This window comes from Phalacrocorax aristotelis, chromosome 1 (assembly GCF_949628215.1).
Source record: "Phalacrocorax aristotelis chromosome 1, bGulAri2.1, whole genome shotgun sequence".
Classification (NCBI taxonomy): domain Eukaryota; kingdom Metazoa; phylum Chordata; class Aves; order Suliformes; family Phalacrocoracidae; genus Phalacrocorax; species Phalacrocorax aristotelis.
The window spans coordinates 165,449,154-165,473,596 of record NC_134276.1 but is presented as its reverse complement, the minus strand read 5'-3'; the positions used below and the strand labels follow the sequence as shown (position 1 = coordinate 165,473,596).

Here is a 24,443-nt window from a genome sequence, read left to right as displayed (position 1 = left end):
TCTACTGTTAGTCTCCACTCTCCATTAGACTTCCGCACTCACCATATGGGACTGTTAAAGGATGAGTGGGTCTTACTGATCACTCCTTGGCTCTCTAGTCGATGAATGAGCTCATGGATGGGAAACAGGGAGTCTCGGCTGGTGTGATATTGCCGCTGGTGCACTGTTGTGGTGGCGATCGGCACCTGTTGTTCTTTGACCTTCAGCAACCCCACAACAGAAGGGTCCCTCGAGAGGCCAGGCAAGGTAGACAGCTGTTCAATTCCCTCCATCTCCAAGGCAGCTACACCAAAAGCCCACTTGTACCCTTTTGGGTCCTTGAAATACCCTCTCCTGAGGTAGTCTATGCCAAGGATGCACAGAGCCTCTGGGCCAGTCACAATGGGGTGCTTTTGCCCCTCATTCCTGGTTAGACTCACTTTGGCCTCCAATACAGTTAGCTCTTGGGATCCCCCGTCACTCCAGCAATACTGATGGGTTCTGCCCCTATATAGTTTGATAGTATGAGGGTGCACTGTGCACCGGTGTCCACTAAAGCTTTATACTCCTGTGGGTCAGACGTGCCAGGCCATTGGATCCACACAGCCAAGAAAACCCAGTTATCCCTTTCCTCCACCTGGCTGGAAGCAGGGCCCCTCTAGTCCTGATCATTGTATTTGTTACTCACTTGTAAATACGAATCACAAATGTCTCTGTTAAGATCAGAAATAAAATCAGCACTTCTACTCTGCTGTCTGGGGAATTGCTTACTGGAAACTGGAACAGCAGCTTTCCTGGGAGAAGCCCCCTGAGTGACTGTTTTTCCTTGCAGCTCACGTACCCATGCCTCTAGGGTTGAGGTAGGTTTTCCATCCCACTTCTTCATGTCCTCTCCGTGGTCACGCAGGTAAAACCACAGGGTGCTCCACTGTGTGTATCGTCTCTCTTGAGCATAGGGACGCTTACTCCTAATGGCTGAGATACTGGTCCGTACGGGTGGGGAGTAGGATATATCTTCTTTGAGTTGCTGGAACTCCTGGGACAGTTTCTCCACAGCCGAGACGAGGGTGGAAGAGAGGTTTGCTTCATAATCCTGGAGTCTGTCAATCACGTCTGCCATTGTTGGTGCCTTATCATCTTTCCAGGACATTACTGCCAATGAGTTCCCATGTGTTGATGGTGCGCTCCGTACAAAATTGTGCCACATGGGTCGTGTGCACTCGGCTTCATCTGGATCTATGGATGATGGTTGATCGTCCAGGTCACCATAAATCACCTCAAGCACAGCTACTTCCCTCAGGTACTGGATACCTTTCTCCGTGGTCACCCATTTTCCTAGGTGATATACAACATCTTCCTTGAAGGGATACCTTTCTCTCACACCAGACAGGAGTTGCCTCCAGAGGCTGAGGGCTTGTGTTCCTTTTCCAATTGCTTTGTCAATGCCCCCTGCCCTAGAAAGGGACCCCAGTTGTTTGGCTTCCTTCCCCTCTAGTGCCAGACTGCTGACCCCGTTATCCCAGCATTAAGGCATCCAGGTGACAATGTGCTCACCTGAACGACAGCCGAAATCTTTTCGCATATCTCGCAACTCACTCAAGGATAGGGATCGGGTGGTCTCCACGTCTTGTACGAGTTCTTCCTCTTCCTCCTCCTCTCCTCATGATGGCCCTGCTCTTCCATCATCTCTTTCTAAATGAGTTGACTTTCTCTTCCAAGACTTATTCTTGTGTATAGGGGCGACTGATACTGGCATGGGTTGATCCTCTGATTCAGCTTCAACGCTTGTCACTGGGGCTGGAGTAGCTGCAGTGTCTGTCGTGGGGGTTTGAGTGGCTGCAGTGCTTGTCGCTTTCCTTTTTAGATCCAGAGGCCTTCTCTTCCCCTTGGGGGTACTGAATAGTGTTTAACAGGCCTCGATAGGCATGGGCCAGGCTCCAGCACGTTGCAGTAATTTGTATCTCTCTGGAATTGCCAACATACTTCCTCCAAATATTTTACTAATTTTTTGGGATTCTGCACTTGTTCAGGGGTGAAGTCCCACGTCACGGGGGGTGCCCACCATCTCAGGCATTTGCCCATACTATCCCACATACCGTGCCACACATAGCTATCGAGCCTTGGGGCAGATCTCTGGATGATATTCTTAACTTGCTTATTAACCTCAGACAGAACTAAAACTGTCTGCCAAAGCAATACCAACAGATGTATCTTAACTACCCAAAGATGTGCAAGATACTGAAAAGTTGTTGTAATGAAGGAGGAGGCATTATATAAGATGGTAGCTAAGGTGCCATTCTGTATTTCCTCCATAAAAAACCTCTCAGAGGAGGAGGTGTAATTGCTAATTGTCTCCATGAGGTGGTACCCAAGTACAGCAACGGCTTCCATGCAAGACCCAAATAACCGATAACGCTCAAGGCCAGTGTTTTAATAACAAATCTCCTAGGCAAAACATCTCTAATCACTGTAGAGCACAGCAAACTACAAAAACCAACAGCAATTTTTAACATGTACTTCAAAATCAGCATGGTGTAGACTGGACAAACTAATATTGAGAACAGACGAATCAATGCTGTGACCAGCAACTGTTATTATCTCAAACCCTTTGTGTCCCACGTTGGGCACCAAAAAGGACTGTCATGGTTCAGCCCCAGTCGGCAACTAAACACCATGCAGCTGCTCACTCACTCCCCCACCCCTGTGGGACGGGAGAGAGAATCAGAAGAGCAAAAGGAAAAAAAAAACCTTGTGGGTTGAGATAAGAACAGTTTAATAATTAAAATTAAAAAAAAAAATAATGATTGTGATAATACTAACAATAATGACAATATAATAAAAATGAAAAGGGAAAAAGGGAATAAAACAGAAACACAAACAATACAACCATTTACCACCCGCTGACCGATGCTGCCGGTCCCCGAGCCACAATTGCTGCCTCCCTCCCCTGGCCAGCTCCTCCCAGTCAACATACTGGGCATGATGTTATATGATATAGAATATCCTTTTGGCCACTTTGAATCTGCTCTTTTAGCTGTGCCCCCTCCCCTCCCAGATATTTGTGCACCCGGCAGAGCATGAGAAGCTAGAAAAGTCCTTGACTAGTACAAGCACTACCCAGCAACAACAAAAACATCGGTATGTAATCAACATTATTTTCATACTAAGTCCAAAGCACAGCTGCAGTGAAGAAAATTAACTCTATCCCAGCTAAAACCATTACACTCTCATACTTAATTCTCTAACTGCAGTACTTTTAGCTGTCCAGCCTCTCTCCTGCACTTCTCATTTTTGCACTCATTCATTTCCTTCTGGTCCTAAGTTATTCTGACCTTTCATGAGCTTTTCTAACACACCACACTCCCTTTCCTCTTCAACCTCCACTATAGTCCTCTAGCACAGAAGGAAAGGTTTGTTTCCTCTCAAGTCTAAAATACATTTTACAATATAGAATAGCTGGTTCCTAACATGGAATAGTTGCATTCCTATCACCATCAAGATCCCTTTTACATTGCATTCCACTACTGCTCTGTCCCTCGTCTCTCAGATCACAGATTTTTCAGGACTATTTATCATACACTTGTCAAGTACTCATCACAATGGGACACCGTCTTAAAGCCTCTAAGAACTACTGTGGTAGCATATGTAGTACTACGTACATAGTTGTATACTGGAAACCAGTGGAATACATAAGGTAGTCATATCTGCAATATCACTTGGGTATTCCAAGATGGAAAAAACATTAAGGTAGAAAATATTCCTGAAAGTGTCTTAAACTGATGCCTCTGTCTACTGCAAATGAGAAATTAGTGCGTGCAATGCAGAAGAAAAACTAATCCAAATAGTTTGCGTAAATTGTGCACGTATCTGAAACAGCTATATTTTTTTATGTGAAAGCAAGTTTCAAAGTATTCTTAACACACTGATCATTTTTAGTAGTAGTAGTACTGTCAAGATATAAAATAGCAACCTGAGAACACAGACCACTGCGCACCTTGACGTTGCAGACCACTTGTCCACGTGCATTCTTGTGCTCACAATTAGCAATGACTTGCTCAATCTGAACCCGGTCAAAAAAATCCAGTTGCAAAGGCTCTGGAATGTCCTGACTGAAGTCAATTGAATCCAGGATACTTAAGATCTTCCTGCGTACTGGAAATGTAAATCAATTCAAACTGTAGTCAGAAATATCAAGGGGAAAACAACAACAACAAAAAAAATTGATGATGGGAGCCTAACTTACCTTTGTAAATCCAAATCTTAATGTGTAAAGTTTCAAAAGAAAACATCACATCTTCAGAAAGTGCTATCAATCCATATAAGGGGCTAAAAAACACTTTCTAGAGCCTTAAATTCTTAATTTGTGTTATACTCTGTTGTTCTCCTGTTATGTATGCATGCAATCCTCCTATATTTACAGATAAAAGATTTTCATTTTTTCTCCTAAATAAAAGCAGGCTGGTTTCCAATGAGAACCATGCAGTCTTTTGTTGAGAAAGACTGTAAGGAATCTCAAGTTACTTACTGGGATTTTATATTCTTTGCCATGAAAATATAAATATGTTCAGCCTTAGCAACAGTCTCACAGTTTTTATTGTTAGCAGTAAATTTATAGACTGCCACTCTCCCATTCTGCCCTTCCATAGATACATAGACTCTTCTAACTTGCTTTCCAGTCCAGTATTTTCCACTCACTCCACCATCTTCGTCAAGGGTTTAGAATTCATTTTTTCCCCTGCACTAAATAAAATTGTTCCATGTACTGCTATCGTTTACAAAGTCTATTATTTTCTTTTTCAAAGTGTCCTTTTTAGAGGTTGCCCTCCCTCCACTCAGGATCAGAAAAACTTTACTGAGAAATAATCAACAGCCATAATGCTTACCTTTGGAAGCAGTGTCAAAGTGGAGAAACCCACTGACCGATCGACTTTCATCTTCCATCCCTCCTTCACCATCAGCTAAATGAAACACGATAAAGAAATTTAAAAAAATCTTGATGTGAAAAATACCACCTACTTTATCAATACTGAAAGAAAAAAACAGAGAGCACACACTGACAAAGCTTTCACATGAAAGTCTTCTAATATAAATAAGCCTTGACTGTTAATAAAATCAAAACAATATTTATCTCACAGAAGCTAACCAATTATCAAATAGAGATTAGACAGTACTAGAAACGTCTAAAGAAACACGCCACCCTCCAGTATGAATAATGCAGTCTGATGAACACTGTAAAATGAGTAGGGTATCTGGACACCATTTCCCATACTCAAATCTCCACAGGATAAAGAGACAGCGTTCAGATCTATAAATGTAAGGGAAAACACCATACTGCTGCAGCCCGTTATGTTACTGTCCAGTTATTCTGTTTATTTCCTTTGTATACAGAGCTTTATTGCCACCTGTTTCTATTTCTCTTGATTCACTTCTCTGTTCTGAAACCTTGCCTTTTATTTACCATTGCATTTTACATCACATTGGGATGAATTATCATTTTTGTGATGCTATAATGTCAAAAGCTACATTGACCTGAAGCTACTATCTTCTGTGAGAGAGGGTTGAAAACGTGTGACAGACAGAAGTTAAGACTGAGAAAACTTTAGCTAAAACTCTTTTCCAAGGAAGACTCTCCACCTTCTCTACACAGTAACAACTCTGGATAGCATCCCAAAATAAATTATTCTATAACTTTTTTTTTTTATATATATTCCACTCTCCTACTCCATAAGCTACGTTTATTTTTCATATCAGTGGATACACTGAGATGTTTCAAAAATGAAACACAGACAAAGCAGCAATGGACAAACAGATGCCCTGATTTTTTTTACTTTGGAGTCTACAACCACCATCACCTTTATTCCCATCTCTCCAGTGGCAATTCCAGACCCGGTATCACAAATGAACTGTCACAAGCTTAGAGAGAAAAGAAATAAAAAGACTCTCATAATTTCATTTATTCAAGCTAATTTAGCTTCACAGTAAATTCCTCTTACCCAAGTACGGTTTCACAGGCATGTCATCAAGCAGCAGATGCAGCAGTCTCTGTGTGTGGGAGCGCTGGCGGTTCAGCGATGTCACTCGCATTTCTATAGCTGCAGTCTTCATCAGCCAAGACATTTGGTTCAGTGTTGAAATCTCGTGTTCTGGGTGGTGATAAGGAAACAATTATAAAATTGAACATAAATAAAATTACTTACTCCAAGGAAAGCATTTTTCATTTGAGAAAGCTTTTAGCGGATGTCATTACTCATTGTCTGCTCACCATTTGTTTACAAGACAAAAGGACTGAGAGATCTGACAAAAGCCATTAAATGAACATGTGGTTATTGTGAAAACAAATGACACACAAACATGCAATTAAGAGTATACACATACACAAAAAATCTGGATACAACCTGTACTAACAGTCACTGTGGAGAATGCAGCACTTCATAAGCAAATAGGGTCAGTTACAATTTCAATGAAAATAATCAGAAATTTACCCAAAATTATCAACTTTGGTTAAAGTTATAGTTAAGACTTAACATGGGTCTCCAATCTTCGTGTTCTATAATCATCCAATTTAGACTGTTAAATTACTTAAGAATCATCTAAAGTGCTTTACCCATTCTGGATGCATGTATTTGAATCCTAAGTTTACAATCATTTAACAAAGGACTAGTGGTCAAGCATCTAGGAAAGCAAATAAATACACTTATTCGTCTTAAGACACCTGAGAAATGTTGGTCTGAAACATTAAACACACATCTATTAACTTAAAAATTAATGCAATCACCAAATAAGTTCCTTATTTAAAGGACAGGAAGATACAGGTGGTTACGACCACCAGCCTTCTATTCCCTCAGTGTTTTGTAGCATTCTTTCTTTTCGAAAATATTTTTTTTTCCTGTAGCATAATCTAACAAAACTGCAATGATAGTTGAGATATAGATTCGGATTTGCTTCTGGAGACTTGGTGCATTTCAAAACTAACATTCTTTTACAAAAGTTCAGCGCTAATAATCTGAACTTCCTAAACAGGCAGAGTTCAATCTTTGCAGAATCCAAGTTAGTAGAGGCAGTAATTAACTCAGTTTAATAATGCTACCTATGTTTCTTCTGTGATTCCTAAGGCCCCAGAAAGATGCACTGAATTTTAGCATGTACAATCTTATCTTAGCATAAAAGTTACCTTTGATAGAAAATGGCAAATACTGCAGCTGAGTGAATAAGAAATCCTGACTGGTCCTCAGATATCTCATAGTTGGACCTGATGTGTCAGAGCATGCACACAACTGATAGATCACCTGACAATCAAAAACAGTAGATACCCATTTATGGAATTTATTTTAAAAACAACCCAACCACCAAAGCAAAAGATGCATAACACTGTTTTACTGCTTGAACAATATTACCTGTATGTACAGTAAGTTTTCCATCAGCTTATGCCAAAGCTGAACATATTATTTATAACAAACGCTGAATTATGACATTGAAGGACTACCAGCACATGGATTATTGCAATGGCTATTTGCCCAGAACAAGCCTTTGTGTTTGTTCAGCTCACTTAAAAATTAGTGTCTTTTTCAGTCTCCAGGTTCACCAAGACAGGAAATGGAATCTTCCCCCCCACTCCTCCTTCTACAGTATGGCCTCTTTCACTTTGAATAATGTTTAAAATCCTTTCTAGATTTCACAGATTTTCAACATGATACAGACGTGTAATCATATGATTACATGATTTAAGGCCAAACATCAGCTACCTTGCACATACATCTAATTCAGCCGTCTTCCCCATCTCACCCCCTCAGACACACATACATACATTCTATCACTGCTACAGAATAGAGAGAATTCTATTGGCTTATTTGGGGTTAAATGTTATTTTACTCGCTGGCAAACTGCAGTTCCAAAATTTAAACAACAACAACAAAAAAAAAGCAGCACATGGTCACAACAGATTCAAAGGACCACAAAAAATAGAACATCAGTTTTATAAACATATCCCAATTCCAAGTTCTGACGTGAGTGCGCATTCTTTACTTTCTGTGTTACTACAAGATAATACTTTTTCACACAGAAAAAGGTAGAATAGAAAGAGTTCAATGTATATAAAAATCTGACAGGTGCATTTTAAAAATGAAACTATTATTGAAATCATCAGTCATCTCTGCTCACCAATCAAGAAGCAGCTAATTTTGTTTAAAACCTACTTTCAGTATATGTCAACAGAAAATATGCTGAATACCTGGTAACAGAGTTCTGCAAGATGAGGAGATTCCTGAACTGCTGTAGGCCCATTCCTTGTTTCGGTACCCTTCTCCAGTATGTTCAAAATAGCATGAAGGCAAGTCCGTGGGCAACCCAAGACACCTTAAAGTACAAAAATAATTCCTTAACGTTCTTGATCTTACTTCCCTCCATAGCTACACAGGCTAGTACACAGAATTACAGAAACTCAATTGTTCTGATACCTTATGCTGCACTACACTGCTCCACAGAGCTGCAACAAAAATGTCTGGCAAAGTTTTTTCTCTGTTAATTAAAATAGAAGAAGGAACTGTGTTTCAGCAGATATCTAATGAAAACATTTATAGTTAGCCTGTATGCTTTTGAAATGCTGGTAAAAGAGGATAAATTATGCATAACTTATTTATGAACTTTCTCTTCAGTTCTATTAAAAAAAAAACACAAACCAAAATTCACACACAAACCAGAACTGATTCTGAACCAAATGAAAAAGTCAGTTCTTGATCTTAAACATCAACTGAACACTCATTTGACAATTTCAAAGAAGAGCTTTAAATTCCTGTCTTTATTTTACAACTACAGCTCTTTTATGACTAATGCTCCTAAATGCACCTGATACAGCAACCAAGAGGAACAGGGAGGAGATTTTAATACTGAAGTCAAAATTCTGTCTTTTTGCATTCTTCCTTTAGCCAATTAATTCTTTAATCAAGCCAGAAAGATGGCCTGAAGCAGTAAGGACATCAATAACTGCAGTTCTTATAGGGGAAATCATCTTCTCTGTTTGGACATGTATAGTTTTATGCTTTAGTAGGAAATTATTACCTTGAGGCAAATAGCTTATGGTCATTATTTCTTCACATTATTAATGGGATAATTTAAAGAGATGTGCAAGGCTCTCTCATGGCTTTGAGACAAATTCCCTTACCACTAGCCTAATGTATGATACCCTATAAAATTGCGTGCATGCAGATCAGTTACCTGTATTGTGCAACAATGGAATTTCAAATTTTCCAAAACATGGTCTGCAACTGTAAGCTACTTTGCAGATGAAAAAAAATAAGTTGGCTTTTTTTTTTCTTTTTTCTGATATATTAAGGCCTTCCCCCTCCTCCCCTCAAATAAAATTCAGAACCTATCTGCCCTTCATTTAGAACTATGAAGGACTAAAACCGCTGAGCCACAGCCTCCAATACAAACCGAAAGATAATGAGAAGTATTCTTTTCTAAGTAACTAAAATCAAATGTTTGTTCAGACACATTCATAGAAAACATCCTTTAAAACAGTTGAGAAAATCCCATACTTCAGATTGGAAGGGACTCCAGGATGTCTCAACTTCAAACTACTGTTCAGTTACGGTATCAGACCAGATTGTTCATGGCTTTATACAATTGGGTCTTGATAACTTCCAAGCACGAAGACTGCATGACCTCTCTGGCCAACCCACTCCACTGCTTCACTGTCTTCATGGTGAAAAAGTTTCTCCTATATCCAGGTTAGAGCCTCTCTTGTGTCAGTTTTTGCCCACCATCTCTCATTTTGCTGCCACACACCTCTGAAGAGCCTGGCTTTATCCTCTCATTAACCCCTTTGTAGGTACTTGAAGACTACTATTACGTCCCCCCCAAAGCCTTCTTTTCTCCAGGCTGAAGTAGTCCCATTCCCTCAGCTTCATTTCAGAGGCTGAGTGCTCCAGCCCCCTGACCATCTCTGCTGAACTTGCTCAAGTTTATCAATGTCTCTCTTGTAGCTTGTATTCAGTACAAGCTGAGGAGGCAAGCCAGACACATACTAACACACTATTTTTCTCACTAATTCAAGAAACATTAGCAATGTCACTGATGTTGCTTTAAAGTTCATATTCACATATATAAATTCATACATATGAATATATATTACAAATATATAGATATATCACAGAATGGTAGGGTTTCAGGGACTAGAAACTTGTCTCAACATTGTTGGCAGACAAGTTTCACTACTAAAGCCTGATCACTACGGCAGCTGAACAGAACAGTTTAATCGCCAAGGTCAATGCGGCAGGAATGTGCGCCCCGTTATCTCGGAGTGCTCGTCCTCCACGCATACACCCGGGCCCAAGGCCGACCGGCAACATATGCGGGGAGGGCTCAGACACTCTAGAACTTTCAAGCACCCTCTAGTAACAGTACTGGGCCTGCACCCCACCGCCGAGTGGGAGGCAACGGTATGCAGAACAGTTACTGACCATGCAAGAGAGCAACCTTATAAAAGGGGAAAGCAGCAGAGATGATGGGAGGCGCATTCTGGAACATTCCCGCCTCTACCAGCTTCGAAGATGCATCAGATGCCTGGACCGGACAGACTGCCGCAGATCTGTGGTGATAGCTATTACAACAGTCCCACCCTCTCCCTCTCGTTCCCTTTTTCACCTTTTTTTTTCCCCTCTTTCTTTGCTTTTCTCTCCTGTACCTATTTCTGGCCAAATAAAGTGACTTGGCACTTGACTCCGTTTTCAGTCTTAATTCTGTTTCTGAGAATGTAAAAGCAACCTAGTCACGATAACCCATTGGAGTTAATCTGAAGTTAAGCCCAGCTACCCCCAACCTCCCATGATTATCTGAGGTCGGTTGAAAAGCAAGGGGGTTTAACCTCTGCCAAACTGTTCAAACCAACAGTGGATTGTGACACAGGGGCTGGAAGGGACCTCTGGAAATCATCTTGTCCGACCCCCCTTCTTGAGCGGGCATATCTAGAGCAGGGGACACAGGACTGTGTCCAGGCGGGTTTTGAATGTCTCCAGGGAAAGAGACCCCACAACCTCCCTGGGGAGCCTGTTCCACTGCTCTGTCACCCTCACAGCATGAATATACCAAGCAGTAGAATGAAAATCCACATATTCTAAAAGGATTTTTCTACAATGTTAAACAACAAAACTGTTTTTCTTCACTGTAATTGATTTTAAACAGCAGTTTGAGGAGGGACAGGATACAGTCAAGTAGTATAACTAGTTCAAAGTGACAATCTGCTTTGTAGATTCCCATGTTGTCATATGTAGGTACTTCCTGGATCATCAAATCGAATTCCTTTACTGTGGACACAACCACACTGCACAGAATAGTAAATAAATTAATGTTTCCTTTCTAAATTATCATTTCCCCCACAACCCTAATTTCAAGTCTGTTCCAAAATCCAACTTAAAGAATCAAATCCTGAAGCGTTTAAATGCTGCATAAAGGTATCAACATATCTTTTAAGGATTAGAAAAAGGCCTGTTTCCTTGCTCTTAATATTAAGAGGAACTGCTTCTCCCCATGAGTTTTCCAACAAATATTCTCAGAGTCGGTAACACAAATGATTAAATGCCAGATTCATACCTGGATCTTGCAGATTTGTAGTGCTGACAGGTTTCTTTAGTTCATAGCCCAAGAGATACAGAGCAAGGCTGGGAGGACTACACTCAAGAGAGGTGATAAGGAGATTCAGAATATGGATCCTTGTTTCATGATGGATTCGTGCCCGCTTCTTTTCAGGCTCCAGCTCTTGATTAAAAGAAAAAAAAAACAAAAACAAAAAAAAAGATGAGATTAATAATGAAGTGAAGAAATCCATTTAATGGAATAATTTTCAGAGCCTGCAAGTTAAAGACAAGAAAGCTACAGTATAACTTATATTAGTACAGAGGGATACAAGATGAAAATTTCATATTACTATTAATACAGCTCTAAATAGTACGTCCAGAGCATGTTAAATACTTGTCTTCTGAAAACAGCCTCAGTTTGTAGTTGGCTCATCATACTGTGAACATATCTTAACAAGACATCAGTGCTTTTCTTTCTGTTAAAGGCCCAATTCTACAGAAAACACAGGGGTTTTCTCACTTACAAGTTCATTCTTCACCTCTTTCATTAATTTCATTCTATGCAAAAGACAATAGTGTAAGCCATTTTTAAGAAGCCTTTTACATACCCTCATCTGGATTGATTAATTCTTCTGCATCTTCATTGTCCAAACATTCCACAAACCCAGCCATCAGCTTCTGGCTAATACTCTGTATTCAACAACAGAAAGATGGAAATGAAGAGTATTAAAACCAATACCTTTCATAATTCCCTCCATATAAGTTGACAGAAGTTCTAGACAAAAATATAAGCTAGTTAATAAGCAGGAGTTAAGAGTCATAGCTGTTCTAAGCATAGGTTAGCAATTAGCCACTGAACAGGAAAAAAACCCTACTGTTGTTACATATGCTACATTATCCTCACAGGTTGAAGACTATGAAGTAAAGAAAAAGTCTCTGTATCTCAAAGAATATTGCTGTTTTCCTCCTTGCAAACATTCATGATTTTTTTTTCAATTCATGGAGTAGTTGCTTTTCACAATGCCACAGTAAAAAGACTTTTTAGACTTAGATATAAGACAAAATATAGTTTTAATGTATTTGATCTAGAAACCTATCCTTTAAAGTAACATTATAGAGCACTGGTATTTCCCTACCAGTTTGTCTTTCCACATCCAAAGAAACTGGCACTTACCTGATCATGTGTGAAATCACCAACTAGCTTTATCTGGATGTTGGAATTACAAGAAATACAGCACAAAATCTTGGCACTTTCAAAAGCCAGTTCAGGATTGCTGTTTCCATGGTAAAGATACCTTCAAATATACAAGATTATTGTAATGAAATTGTGGAAAATTTTATTATTTCAAGATGGTAATGCGCAGATGAAAAATTAAACAACATTTAGAATTAAAACCTTTACAAATCAAACTACATGAGAAAACGTTAAAGCTACAAACAAAATTTTACTCCACATGAAACAACACTCGTCCATCAAAAGGAAGTTAGTAGGCTGAGTAGGGATGATAATCTCTCCTGGAATTTTTACCATTCTTTTTATCCAAAAATCTACCTCAAACACTGCAGGCTAAGTTAAAACAACTGGTCACAGGCTCACAAAAAAGAAACATGGAGAAAATACCTTCAGATCACACAGAAATGAGTGTCACTGAAGACCAAAACTAGCTAAAATCAACTACTGCATGTACCCAAAATAGGCAAGATAAAAAAAAATTAAAAGGATCTTAAAAGGTATGCTTTTTTAAACTACTTGTTGACTATTGTTATGTGAAAAAAAGTAATCTAAGTGAAAGACAAACATCTAAAGAAAGAGTTCAATTTTTCAGTCCATTCCATGTCAGAATATCACTGGTTTTTTATGCATCCAATTCTACTATTCATCAATGTTGGTTTGTCTGTAAAGCTGTTATAAAATCAAACAGCAACAGAAGGTGTCAGTGGGAAGTGGAAATCCTAGTTTCACATTTGAAACACAGTTTCAGATTACTAGCCTGATACTTTTAATAGAGTAATAGACAATACCGTGAAACATAGAAGTGGCCAATAGCAACCAAATGAAGTTTTACTCTTCCACTCTGTGACAACCAAAGTTTTGGGAAACTGAATATTATATGCAAGGGAATCACTGCACAAAAGGCAACCAGGAAGAAATCATGAGGGGAGTAAAAAATCAGAGGGAGAAACTATAAATGCAGATCCCAATCTTGGCACTAGACAATTCACACCTGTGAAGGCATCTCCCCCATCAAAAAAAAATTTCAGAGATGCTCTGTGCAAAGAGAAACATTGGCTAGTAAAATTAATGAAAGGACCAGGATCCAAACACTCCTGTGCCTCCAAAGCTCCTCCCTTCTCAGTACTTTTCACGTACCTAGCAATATTCACCACATGGTCTGCCTTTTTAGTGCGAGGATTGATTCCTTGAAGCAGCTGCTCCAGTGGCGTGACAATAAGAGAAAGGTGGCTCTCCCGCAACAGATCCATAAAAAGATTCTCTTTCTGTAGGGTTAAGTTTAGAAGAGCAAGGCAATACTCTACAGCTTTCTCTAAATGCTTCTTCCCTGCAGTGCACAAACAACAAAGAACCAAAAGAAAAACAAAGGAGCAGTTAAATAGGCTACATTCATAAACCTCATTCATTAAGCCTTGAACCAAGAAAGAACTTGTCAGCTGTTTACTACTAAGAAAATTACCCCCAAAACACATTTTTATATCCAAGAGAAACAACATCAAGTTGAAGATATGCAATGTCAGCTTTAAATCCTACTTAGTATGCATTTTAACTTCACACGAAAAATAAATTCTAGGCACATACCAGGAAATGGAGCATAAGTATCAAGCTGCTTAACCCCTTCTTCCAGCAAACTAAGGGACAGTTCCAGCATCGGGGACTCATTCAATAGGTGATACATCAAATTGAATCCAGGTGGTTTATATGCTATTATTTCTTCTCCTAAAGAGAGGAGGGGGAAAAAATTAACATCTAATAGAAAAGACTTCCATTACTCAAGCTAGCCTGAGCTACAAAAGATAACAGTCCCTGTTGCTGTAAGCAACGTCTAAATAGATGAAACATGCTGCATACAAAGTCATCAGAGGTTTTTTACACATAAGCCATTCAGGTAATTTTAAAAGTTTGGGAAGAGTAGTAATGGCAATTACCATTATTTTTCTATATCTAATAGCACAATTTCAACTTTAACCAGTTAGGCTTCCTCTAGATAGGTCTGACCTTGGACTCAAATAAATGCTAGGACTTCATACCATGTTGGAGATATATTAAATGGTGTTGCAAGACTGGAGAGTAACTGGAAAAGGTTTACATGCCCCTAAACCTGCATGAAAACCCTGGATGAGGGATGAGGGAAAACACATTTCCAGAAATCAAAGCTGAGAAGGTCCACTGAACCCCTGAAGCTCATGATGTACAGACACTTGCATGTCTGTTGCAACAATGTATGCAAAAATGAACTACTAGCCTAAAACTCAAAGACCCTCAAAAAACCAATAAAAGTCAAGACTAATGTTTCTGGTTTATCTAGTCTCCTAGTAAACTATGGCGGATAAAAGCAGGAGAGCAGCGAGTATCTTTTTTAATATGCAAGTGAGAATGAGGGTGCAGTTTCTTTTGGCATCAGCTTAAACTCCCTTCTCCTTCCATTCATTCCGTGTCTGTGCTACCCCCTAACATCTCAGTAGACATGTGATGCCACTGTGGAGCCACACACTGAATCAGTTCAAGAAAGGGATCTAGTAAAAAAAGATCATGTTTAACCCATTTCTCCAATATATCATGCAATCCACAAATAATCATACAAGCTGAAGGACTAGCTAGGGACAGGATGAGCTAACAGAAATTGCTCAAGCCAGCTAAGCTGCCATGAAATGTTTGTCAAAGCACAGGGCACAGAGGCCTCCCAGACTGAGGAGAGCTCACTGGTGAGGTTTGTCTTAAAGTTCTTGTTTACTTAAGAAGGGGTTCTTACAGCTCTCTACTGCTACAAGCAAGTCTACAGGCATCAGGCTGGCATTCAATGTTAAGAAACTTTGTATTAAAAAAAATCTGCAGCCCAAATAAGCCTTAGATTTCCCATAATGAGGCAACTGCCACCTACTTTGGCCTTCTAAAAGAATTTTGTCCAGAATTAAATTACCTCAGATAATAATTCTCCTGCTACTGACTGCTCTGAATAAATATCTATAATATTTATGTCACAAGACATATCAAATACACTGACACCTTTAAATTAACCCTATGAATAGTGGTGATTTTGATATAGACCAAAGAAATCCAGAGGAACAAGCCCAAAAGCAAGGTGTTTTTTAAATGTCAAATCCTGCTCTTTAATCTACTCAGCAATGCAAGAGAGACAGAAGTCATCCTCCTAGTAGAGCTAAGGAAGTAGGAAACAGGGTACATGAAGCCCTACTGAATCAGCAACATCGCTCCTGATAGTACACGGACATTTTTTGAACATCTTCCTATCTTAAAGCCTTGGTCTAGCTTTCTACCAGCTTGCTTGCAATATTAAACAAGATCACGAAACACAGGCAAGACAGCAAAGCAAATTACAATTCTGTTTGTCAGTGAACAAATGAACAAGTTAACCTTGTAACTCCACATATTGGTCCACAAAGTCTTCAAGTTGAGGTTCATAGTCCCGCAGCAATTTGTAAAACACTTCCAGAACTACCTCAGCTACTTCCCACTGTAGATAACCATAAAATGAAGAAAAAGTCGTACACAGAATAAGATTGATACTGCAGCAACAAGACCAGTATGACAAAGGATAAAACAGGCAGTGCAGTGATGGATCAGAAGTATGGTATGACTACCTAATTCTGAAATACTATCCAACAACACTTATAACTCATCATGTCAAATAATTTGAAAGGACAAGCTTTTTCTGAAGTAAAAAGGAATACTGAAATAGATTTATTGCCTATTTTAGGCTCTATTATACAATATACACATTAGTATATTGAAACTACAAGCAATAAAGAGTTTAATAGGTATACAGCTAGTAACAGATCATTAACAGCTTCCAGGATGCAGTTTAGCATGTGCTTTCATCCAGAAGGATCATAAAGGAAACTCAAATTCCTGGATTCAGCAAGTCAGAAATACTCTCTAAAGTAACAACGAGGAAAGGACAATCTGACTTGTACATTTGGGCATGTGATGTTCAGAAGTCATTAGCCATGTAGTAGAGGTCCAGATTCACGTATAGCAAACAAATTTAGCAATAATATAACTACTTCTGTTTTTTTAAAAAAGATACTTTATACAGGCTCCTTAGAAATAGTTCATAGATCCTGATGACCTGTGGGTTGAAAAATCACCTGTTCACAGAATCAAAACAGTATGAACTGCTTCAGGTTCCCTCTGCTGCATGAAACTTGCACAGCTTCTCAAACAGATCTAAGCTACATCAACACTGCCAAATCATTTTAACTACATCCTTTTAAAAAAAAAAAAAAAAAAAAAAAGAGAGAGAGAGATTTTCAAACAAAAAAATTACTTTTTCCGCAGCTCTCCGGTAAGCTCTGGTACGGAATCGGAGAAACACAGCATCCCTGAGGAACTGGAGATAGGGATCAAAGCCTGGTGGGCGGAGACCTGCTCCCAAATTAGAGGGGAATGAACTCTCCACTAGTGTGCTGATGAGTCGACAAAAGGCACGGGTTAAAGGATATTCCTCACATCGGGACTCAATTTCATTCAGTTCAACCTTTCCAAGAGGCCAGCAAAAACAGAAGGAGAAAAATCAAATATTTTGAGATAGGAAGAAACACATGAGAACAAATAATTTAAGGGCATCATCTGTAAATTCCTTTACAGCAAATTGGCTTTGCTGCACTTTTGTCCACAGTGCACCACAAACAAAGCAGAAGCAGTGAAGCAACAGTACTGTCATTTCAGTTCAGCAATACTCTTCATTCAGTTCTGAACTACTAGAAGATATGCCTCAACATTTACATACTTTGCTTTTATTTACCACTTTTATTAGAAAAGAAGTGAGCTGTACTAAGATGTAACAAAAGCAAGGTCAATTTAGGAAAACAGGAAAATCTTACTAAGAAGTGCTTGTAAGGAATTTGAGGGTTTAGATGCTGCTCTGTTACTAGTGCAAAGGTACACTAGACTCATAAATGGATAAAATTTCCAGAAATTACAAGCAGGCCTGAGAGTAAATTAAGAAGCAGTGAAATGACAGTGCCTATTGCAAGGGTTTCACGTGGACACAGCAGCAGATGCAGCCTCTGCAAGTGCTTCCCAAATTCATATGGAGATGGTCACAGAGGCTGTTTAGGTACAAAGAAACCCTTACCTCAATACCAATTGCTTGTCTCTGGCCTGGACTTCTCACAGTTTGTAATATCTTCAAAACAGAAACAGAAATGAAAACAGGCAAACAATACATTTCACATAATGGAAGTGTATTTCCATTGTTTCTATCAGGGCTAAAAGGTACTCATCACTTTTTAGCTGTAAGAAGAGGTTTCCTAAATCCTCCTAAAAGGTAAAAAGCTCAGATTTTTCTGTCTGAAAGGCTGGATTATATGTTGTACACTTGTATGCTTCTAGCTTTACATCCTCAAAAACCTGCGTCATGTTTATTGTTAAATGAAGCAAAGAACAGAAACACTTTCACATTAATGATTGTCTTGTATTGGCTAGGGGAAAGATGTTCCCCTTGTTATCTCTTACAAAAGTATATTTCAAGAAATATCATAAATTAGGAAGCAAAGGTGGTGAGCATTTAAAATACTACTGTTGGAAGACGTCATTATTGTCAGGGTCTTTTTATTAGTAATTAACAATAAGCCAGCAGTTGCAGTTCAAATGCCTCAAGTTCTTCCAAACAAAACAGCAATTAGCCTGAATCATAATACACACTATAAAATAAACCCGCCACATTACGATTTTTGAACCAACAATAATCAAGAGCATTTTCCTTTGATATTCATCTTCCTTAGGATTCATATTTAATTTTTTTCTCTGAAATCAAGACAGAAGGGGAAAACATTTTTAATAGGTAAGGCTTTTAACATGTATCTGACATTTGCCATCTAAAGTGAAAGTTGGCAACAATATCCTATAAATTATAATTAACTTCCTCTGAAAATTAAATACCTGAAAGTGAAGCTTTTTAGTCAGTCCCTTCCTTCTAGGAGCACCACTCACACTGGAAGAATATTACATACCAAAAAAAACCCAAAAACCCCCAAACAGAAAAATATGTAACCTGCAGAACATTTATTACTCATGACAAACACTGTGGAAAAATACTATTGAAAACACAGGGCTGTCTGTTAGAAAACCTGTATTTATGTAAAATAAGCACAGCCAATGAGATCTCTGTGGCATAAAACCATACTGTCATTTTCAAAATAATTTCAAAGTAAGAACTTCACTAAGTGAAAAAAATTATATTCAACAATGGCCAGAAGAAAATTGAGGAAATGCAATACTGCAAATACACTGGGAATTTCAACAGACGGGGACGCTATAGTTCTAAGCTCTGAAAATCCTAAAATACCTGTGTGTATTCCAGGGATTGCCAGAGTGAAGCAGCTATTTCAGGAGACTTTCCAAAAGCAGTAAGGGTTTCCAATAGCTCCGCTTTCAAAATAGGAGGAATGCTGCACTGCAGAAGTCCTAGAATGACCACTACTGGTGTCCACTGAGGGTGCTCACAAAGAGCCAAGCGAGCATTCTCGCTCTGCGGAGTTCAACAGAAAACAAAGCTGCAGATTATTACTTTGAAGATTATTCATGTCTTACAACCTCTAACTCACAGTTTAGCATAAACAACTCTGCTTCATACTTGAAGCTATACGAAACAGAGGAATGGCAGACTGTTCCAAAGCAAATAATTTTAATTAAACAAAAAGCCCAATTTAATGACTCATGACTACTAAAATTGTGCCTATCCATACAGAATAATTATGTGCATAATATAAGCTTCTTATAACAACCCCAATTTTTTTTTCCACATTCATGGTATTAGTCTTAAATAAGTTTAAGTACTTACTACACTCTAGACACTTCCTCAAGCACTGTTAGGAGGAGTTTATCAATATTTCTATAATGACCTTAAACTGCATTTGGACATTTGCTAGGAACTCACATGAATTTGTTTAAGTCTAAGAGCAGGGTCATCACCAGTGTAAGCTCATTTGAGACTCTCAGAAGAACCACTGGACAGGAACAAGCCTCTAGCCTCATCAAATGATAATTCCCTGCATCTTCAAATCAAATTTACTTCTTCCCAGGTTATAGTTTGATGATGCCAGGAAATACTAGTTTTAAGAGTTCTTTTTTCCCCACGCTTATCTAGTGCTGACACGACACCTCACATAGGAACACCCCATTATCACCAACACCATGGATGATTTTAAAAAGCCTAAATAGTTTCACTGATCTGTCTCATGTTTGTGTCAGCAAAATCAAGGGCATCTCACTACATCATAGAATTTTTAGGCTGCAGAGTCTGGTGAGTACTGCAGAACTGAATTCCACTCTATCCAGAATTACCCAGACAATTCACAATATCAAATCTGCATTGCACATTTATTATCTCTGAATACTCTTACAGTCAATTCATGGCACATTTCACACTCTTGGCTTGGGGACATTTTAAATCAAACTCTGGAGGCAAGTTTCACAGTTGGTCTGTTTCCTTGCCAGATTTCTACCATTTCCTTTTAAATTCACCTATTATTTTTGCCTTTTCAAACTCATAATTAAAGGCAAACAACTTTCCTACTCTGTAGTTATTTCTTCTGAAAGACATCTCCATGACACCTAAGTGTCAGGAAAGCAAGAAAATCAGTAACACCAGCAACACAGGAAAATGTGTCACCTCTTCCTGCTTCACCTGGACTGCATGTGTGGTCATAACACTTATTCCTGACGCTTCCCATACTTTTCATGCTCACTAATCAAATGACAGCAACTGCTAGATATATTTGCCCTACATACCTTTTTGGTCAAGTGAATTTCACAGCTGAATGATTATGATTTGCAAGAAAAAATAATGTATTAAGAAAGAAAACAATAAAAGGTTACTTACCCAATTTACTATAACAGTGGTCAGCTGTAAAAAGGCAATTAATCCATCCTGTTCTTTCTGTGTGATTCCTCGGAGAGGCAGGTGACGATACTGGACACTGTCTGCACTTGGCAAGTCTTTCCTTAAGTGCTCATGATAAAGCATCAGAGAGTGGAAGAAATGCTCCCAGGAGACAGGGCTGCCACCTGCTCCTTGGATGTTTTCCGCTAGAAAAATGACAAACAGGTGACAAGATTTTCTTTCTACTCTTTCACAGGGTGACAAGCAGGGTGGTTAAATTTAAAAGGAAATTTTTCTTATCTAGAGGAAAAAATAAAGTTCAAAGTAAAGCTATTGTTTCTGAAATTAGTGGTTCTGGTTTGAGTTTTTTTGTTGTCGAGGCTTTTTGGTTTTCTTTTTTAATAGAGATAGAAAGGTGCTAATATGAAAAGCCCATACAAATAAGTTTTCCATTTTATGAATCAGAATATTTGCAGCATTGTATATCTTCAATGTAGGGTTTTCTTTCCGATTTGATCAACGCAGAATTAATGTAAAACACAGGAATGACCAGCATCTCTTATTTTGTGAAAGTGCTATTATATTACTTGTATCAAAAAAATTCTAACAGAACAAAGTGCTTCTGAAAAAAGTCAGCCCAGGAAAGACAACTATATTTACAAAATACACAACTTAACTTTAAGATACTACTCATTTTATATTTTACAATACGCAATATTGATACTCTGCATCTCTTACAGTGTTAAGACACCGCTTTTAAAAACAATGCATTATTTCATTATCTGAATTACTTGCTAAGGTGCTCATTTAATTATCTAATCAGTCTTTTTTTTTGTTTTGTTTTACAGATTACACTTTCAAGTGAAACCTTCCAATTTTATCATTATACTAATAATGAAATGTTAGAAGTGTGAAGCCATAATTAATCTTGAATCTTTGTACTTTTCTAAAGAAAGAGTTGAGAAAGAGCTGAAGCGTTACTTTCTTACCATGACTACTGCCATTGACTTTTAGCAAACTAAAGCAGTAATGAGCACACTGAGGCCCGCTAGCCAGTCCTCGCAGCATTTTCAAGTATGGGATGTAAATTGTGGAAGGAAGTAGATCTCCCATTTGCCTAACAAACTTTGACAAGACAACCTAGAACAAATAAAGATCAGTGTTTAAAAGAAAAAAATTAGAGTTGAGTATTTTAAGAAAACAATAGGCAGCCAAAGTCAGAGAACAGATTCTAATGTAATCAGGGAAGAGTAGAGGGGTGGAATCACAACTCAAAAAAAATTAAAAAAAAAAATCCTTTATAGACTGGCCTATTCAGTTTCCCTGAAGGTGAAAAACATGTTTCAAAGAAGAAATAAACAAAATAATTCATGATATTGCAAAGTATACTAACTCTCTCATTCTGCATTTCTAGTGATAAAATTTACTTCAGCTCACAAATGCTGCACAGCAGTATTATTAACACATCCTACAGCACAAGTTAAGTGATATTGGGAAAGAATTCACTATGCTTGTCATATCCCTGCATAGTAACTCACACACACAATTGTTCCTACTGGGGTCATCTTAGGGTGCTTGCAGATTGTGCCAGGCATTAACTTAAGTTGCCTTTATTCTGGCTGGGTCATGGGATGCTCCCACATCTCCTACTAGGTTTTGCCTAACACTGCACAGTCCTTCAAGAAGCACTGAAGGCTGGCAGCATCCCAGGTACCTAAAGAGTTTTGGAACACCTGCTTCATCTGTTGAGATTGCTTCTTCATTCTACTTTTAAGTTCTGCCTCTCATGGGCTATAACATTTGGGCTTTAAATAACTGCAATATTCTTACGGATTTTTACCCCCCAAAATAACATCAACTACAGATAGTAAAGATTTTTTTATAGTTAAGGAATAACTTCTCAGTTACACCAAAAAGGTATGTAGAGGTCAGACAGAAAACACAAGAGCACTGTTATCAGACTTCATTTAGCAACTGCAACAAAATCAGACCTAAACAAAATTTTCAAAGGGGTTTGTTAGGACTTGTTCTTACTAAGTTTACTGACAACCATGAATGACTTGCAGTAGCTCATTTTTGAGCAAGTAAGAATAACACGTCATGCACAGCAGGACACATGCAGATAAGCCACTGATAAAAGAGAACGTCGTCTTAGAGACTAGCTGTAATAAGGAAACCAAAAACTTCATTGTCTGTTTATTACTTCAATTTCAAGTTATTAGTAATTACTCTAGAAAATTTCAATAACCTGGCGCTGAGGGGGTCGTTGATGAGCTACTCCAAGGTAGGATCCCATGATGGTAGATGTCTGCAAAGGCTCTGATGGACACCAGTATTCAAGGGCAAGTTCCAGGTTAAAGGGGTCTTTCCTATACAGTTCAGCAATCTATCAGAGAAAGAAAGATGTTAGAAACAAAAAAAAAAAATCACCTATATAAAGAAAAGATTATTACTTCAACCATAACACTACTTCTAGAAAAGCTAAACACATCAGAGAGGAAAAGCATCCTACAGCTGGTGTTCCATTTCTTAAAACTCTCTGAAAATGATAGCTTCTAAATAGTGATATCAGAACATATGACAGCCAGGGAAATTAAAAAATGCACACATAAGTTAAACTTCCATAACATTCTACCTAATTATTACAGATTAAATGACTGCTAAGAAAACAGTTTCACTTCTCCTTAAATAACGATTTGCTTAGTTAGCCAGTATCAGGATTAGAGATCTTATCTGTTATTGGAACGTACAAATTTCTCAGAGTAAATTTTCATATCCAGTTCTTCAATTAGGTTTACTATATATCTCAGAGCTACTTAAGAAGGCGTTTCACTATAAATTTTCCTGTTACATCCTGTTATGTCCTGTTGTGTTCTATAACCTAAAGGACTACCTTTGGAAAAGACAAGTAATCCCTATATTAAAGACTGCTATATTGAAAATTGCTCACTTGCACATTTTCATGCTAAATAAGGGGAAATATACAAGTTTTTAACTTATTCATGAACAGAAAATACAAAATGCACTGGTTCAATATGCAAATCTTTTCCGCTGTGGGGTTTTTTTTGCTTAATAACTAATTTTTATATAAATATTTAAGTTTTCTTTCACTTCTATATTATTTCAATTTCTTTCTTTTATTAAAAAAATATGACAGAAACAGAAAGATTTTTTTTTTAAATGTATGCGGGTGGTCAAAATTCTACTGAAATCAGGGAATTTGTAATTCCAGCAGCCTCAGTGGGCTCACCTTGCCTAGCCAGCTCTACAGCAAATACAAAAGTCTTCCAAAATTCTCATTACAAATATATCAACACATGAAAATTATTTTAAAATGTCAATCCTTTTATCAGAATAATTGTCAATAGTGGGGGAAAACCCCTAAAACCTAATTATAGTTTACCCACAGTAAACAGGGAGAAATTTGAAGACTTACAGAAACATAAAACATTGTGTAAACATTAAAGTCTAGATACACAAAGGTATCCCATGCATTTAGCCAGATCTCAACTCCAGTGATAGCCCGTAGTCTCAAAATTCCTACTTCTAAGTTATGTTAAAATAAGATAATAGGTATGTTAAGATAATCTTATTTAAATATCTAAAATTTAAATTTTAATGTTTTGTAAAATAACTTCAGCTCAATAATTCTTCAAACATAAGAAACAATGCAGTATTTACTCACTAAACAAGAATTAAATGACACTTCATTAACATCAGAAGCCAAGGCAGTAAACTGATTCCTTTACAAGAAAAGTTATAGGAAGTGTCTATACTTAAGAATAAAAACCCCGCTCTAATCCAAAAAAGGGAA

At 38.1% G+C, this 24,443-nt stretch overlaps 1 protein-coding gene across 1 annotated transcript in view; it reads right to left on the bottom strand.

The window, feature by feature from the left end:
• NUP205 (nucleoporin 205) overlaps positions 1–24,443 on the bottom strand; it is a 56,168-nt gene that overhangs the window by 16,450 nt on the left and 15,275 nt on the right. Inside the window, exons 10-26 of the mRNA XM_075080022.1 lie at positions 22,878–23,015; positions 21,619–21,769; positions 20,630–20,835; positions 19,094–19,276; positions 17,882–17,932; positions 17,072–17,281; positions 16,159–16,258; positions 14,365–14,502; positions 13,921–14,110; positions 12,724–12,844; positions 12,158–12,239; positions 11,566–11,730; positions 8,207–8,331; positions 7,151–7,265; positions 5,973–6,122; positions 4,863–4,937; positions 3,974–4,131 (exon numbers count right to left, since the gene is read on the bottom strand). Coding sequence (XP_074936123.1) covers positions 3,974–4,131; positions 4,863–4,937; positions 5,973–6,122; positions 7,151–7,265; positions 8,207–8,331; positions 11,566–11,730; positions 12,158–12,239; positions 12,724–12,844; positions 13,921–14,110; positions 14,365–14,502; positions 16,159–16,258; positions 17,072–17,281; positions 17,882–17,932; positions 19,094–19,276; positions 20,630–20,835; positions 21,619–21,769; positions 22,878–23,015 — 2,358 coding nt within the window. The remainder of the gene's footprint in view (positions 1–3,973; positions 4,132–4,862; positions 4,938–5,972; positions 6,123–7,150; positions 7,266–8,206; positions 8,332–11,565; positions 11,731–12,157; positions 12,240–12,723; positions 12,845–13,920; positions 14,111–14,364; positions 14,503–16,158; positions 16,259–17,071; positions 17,282–17,881; positions 17,933–19,093; positions 19,277–20,629; positions 20,836–21,618; positions 21,770–22,877; positions 23,016–24,443) is intronic.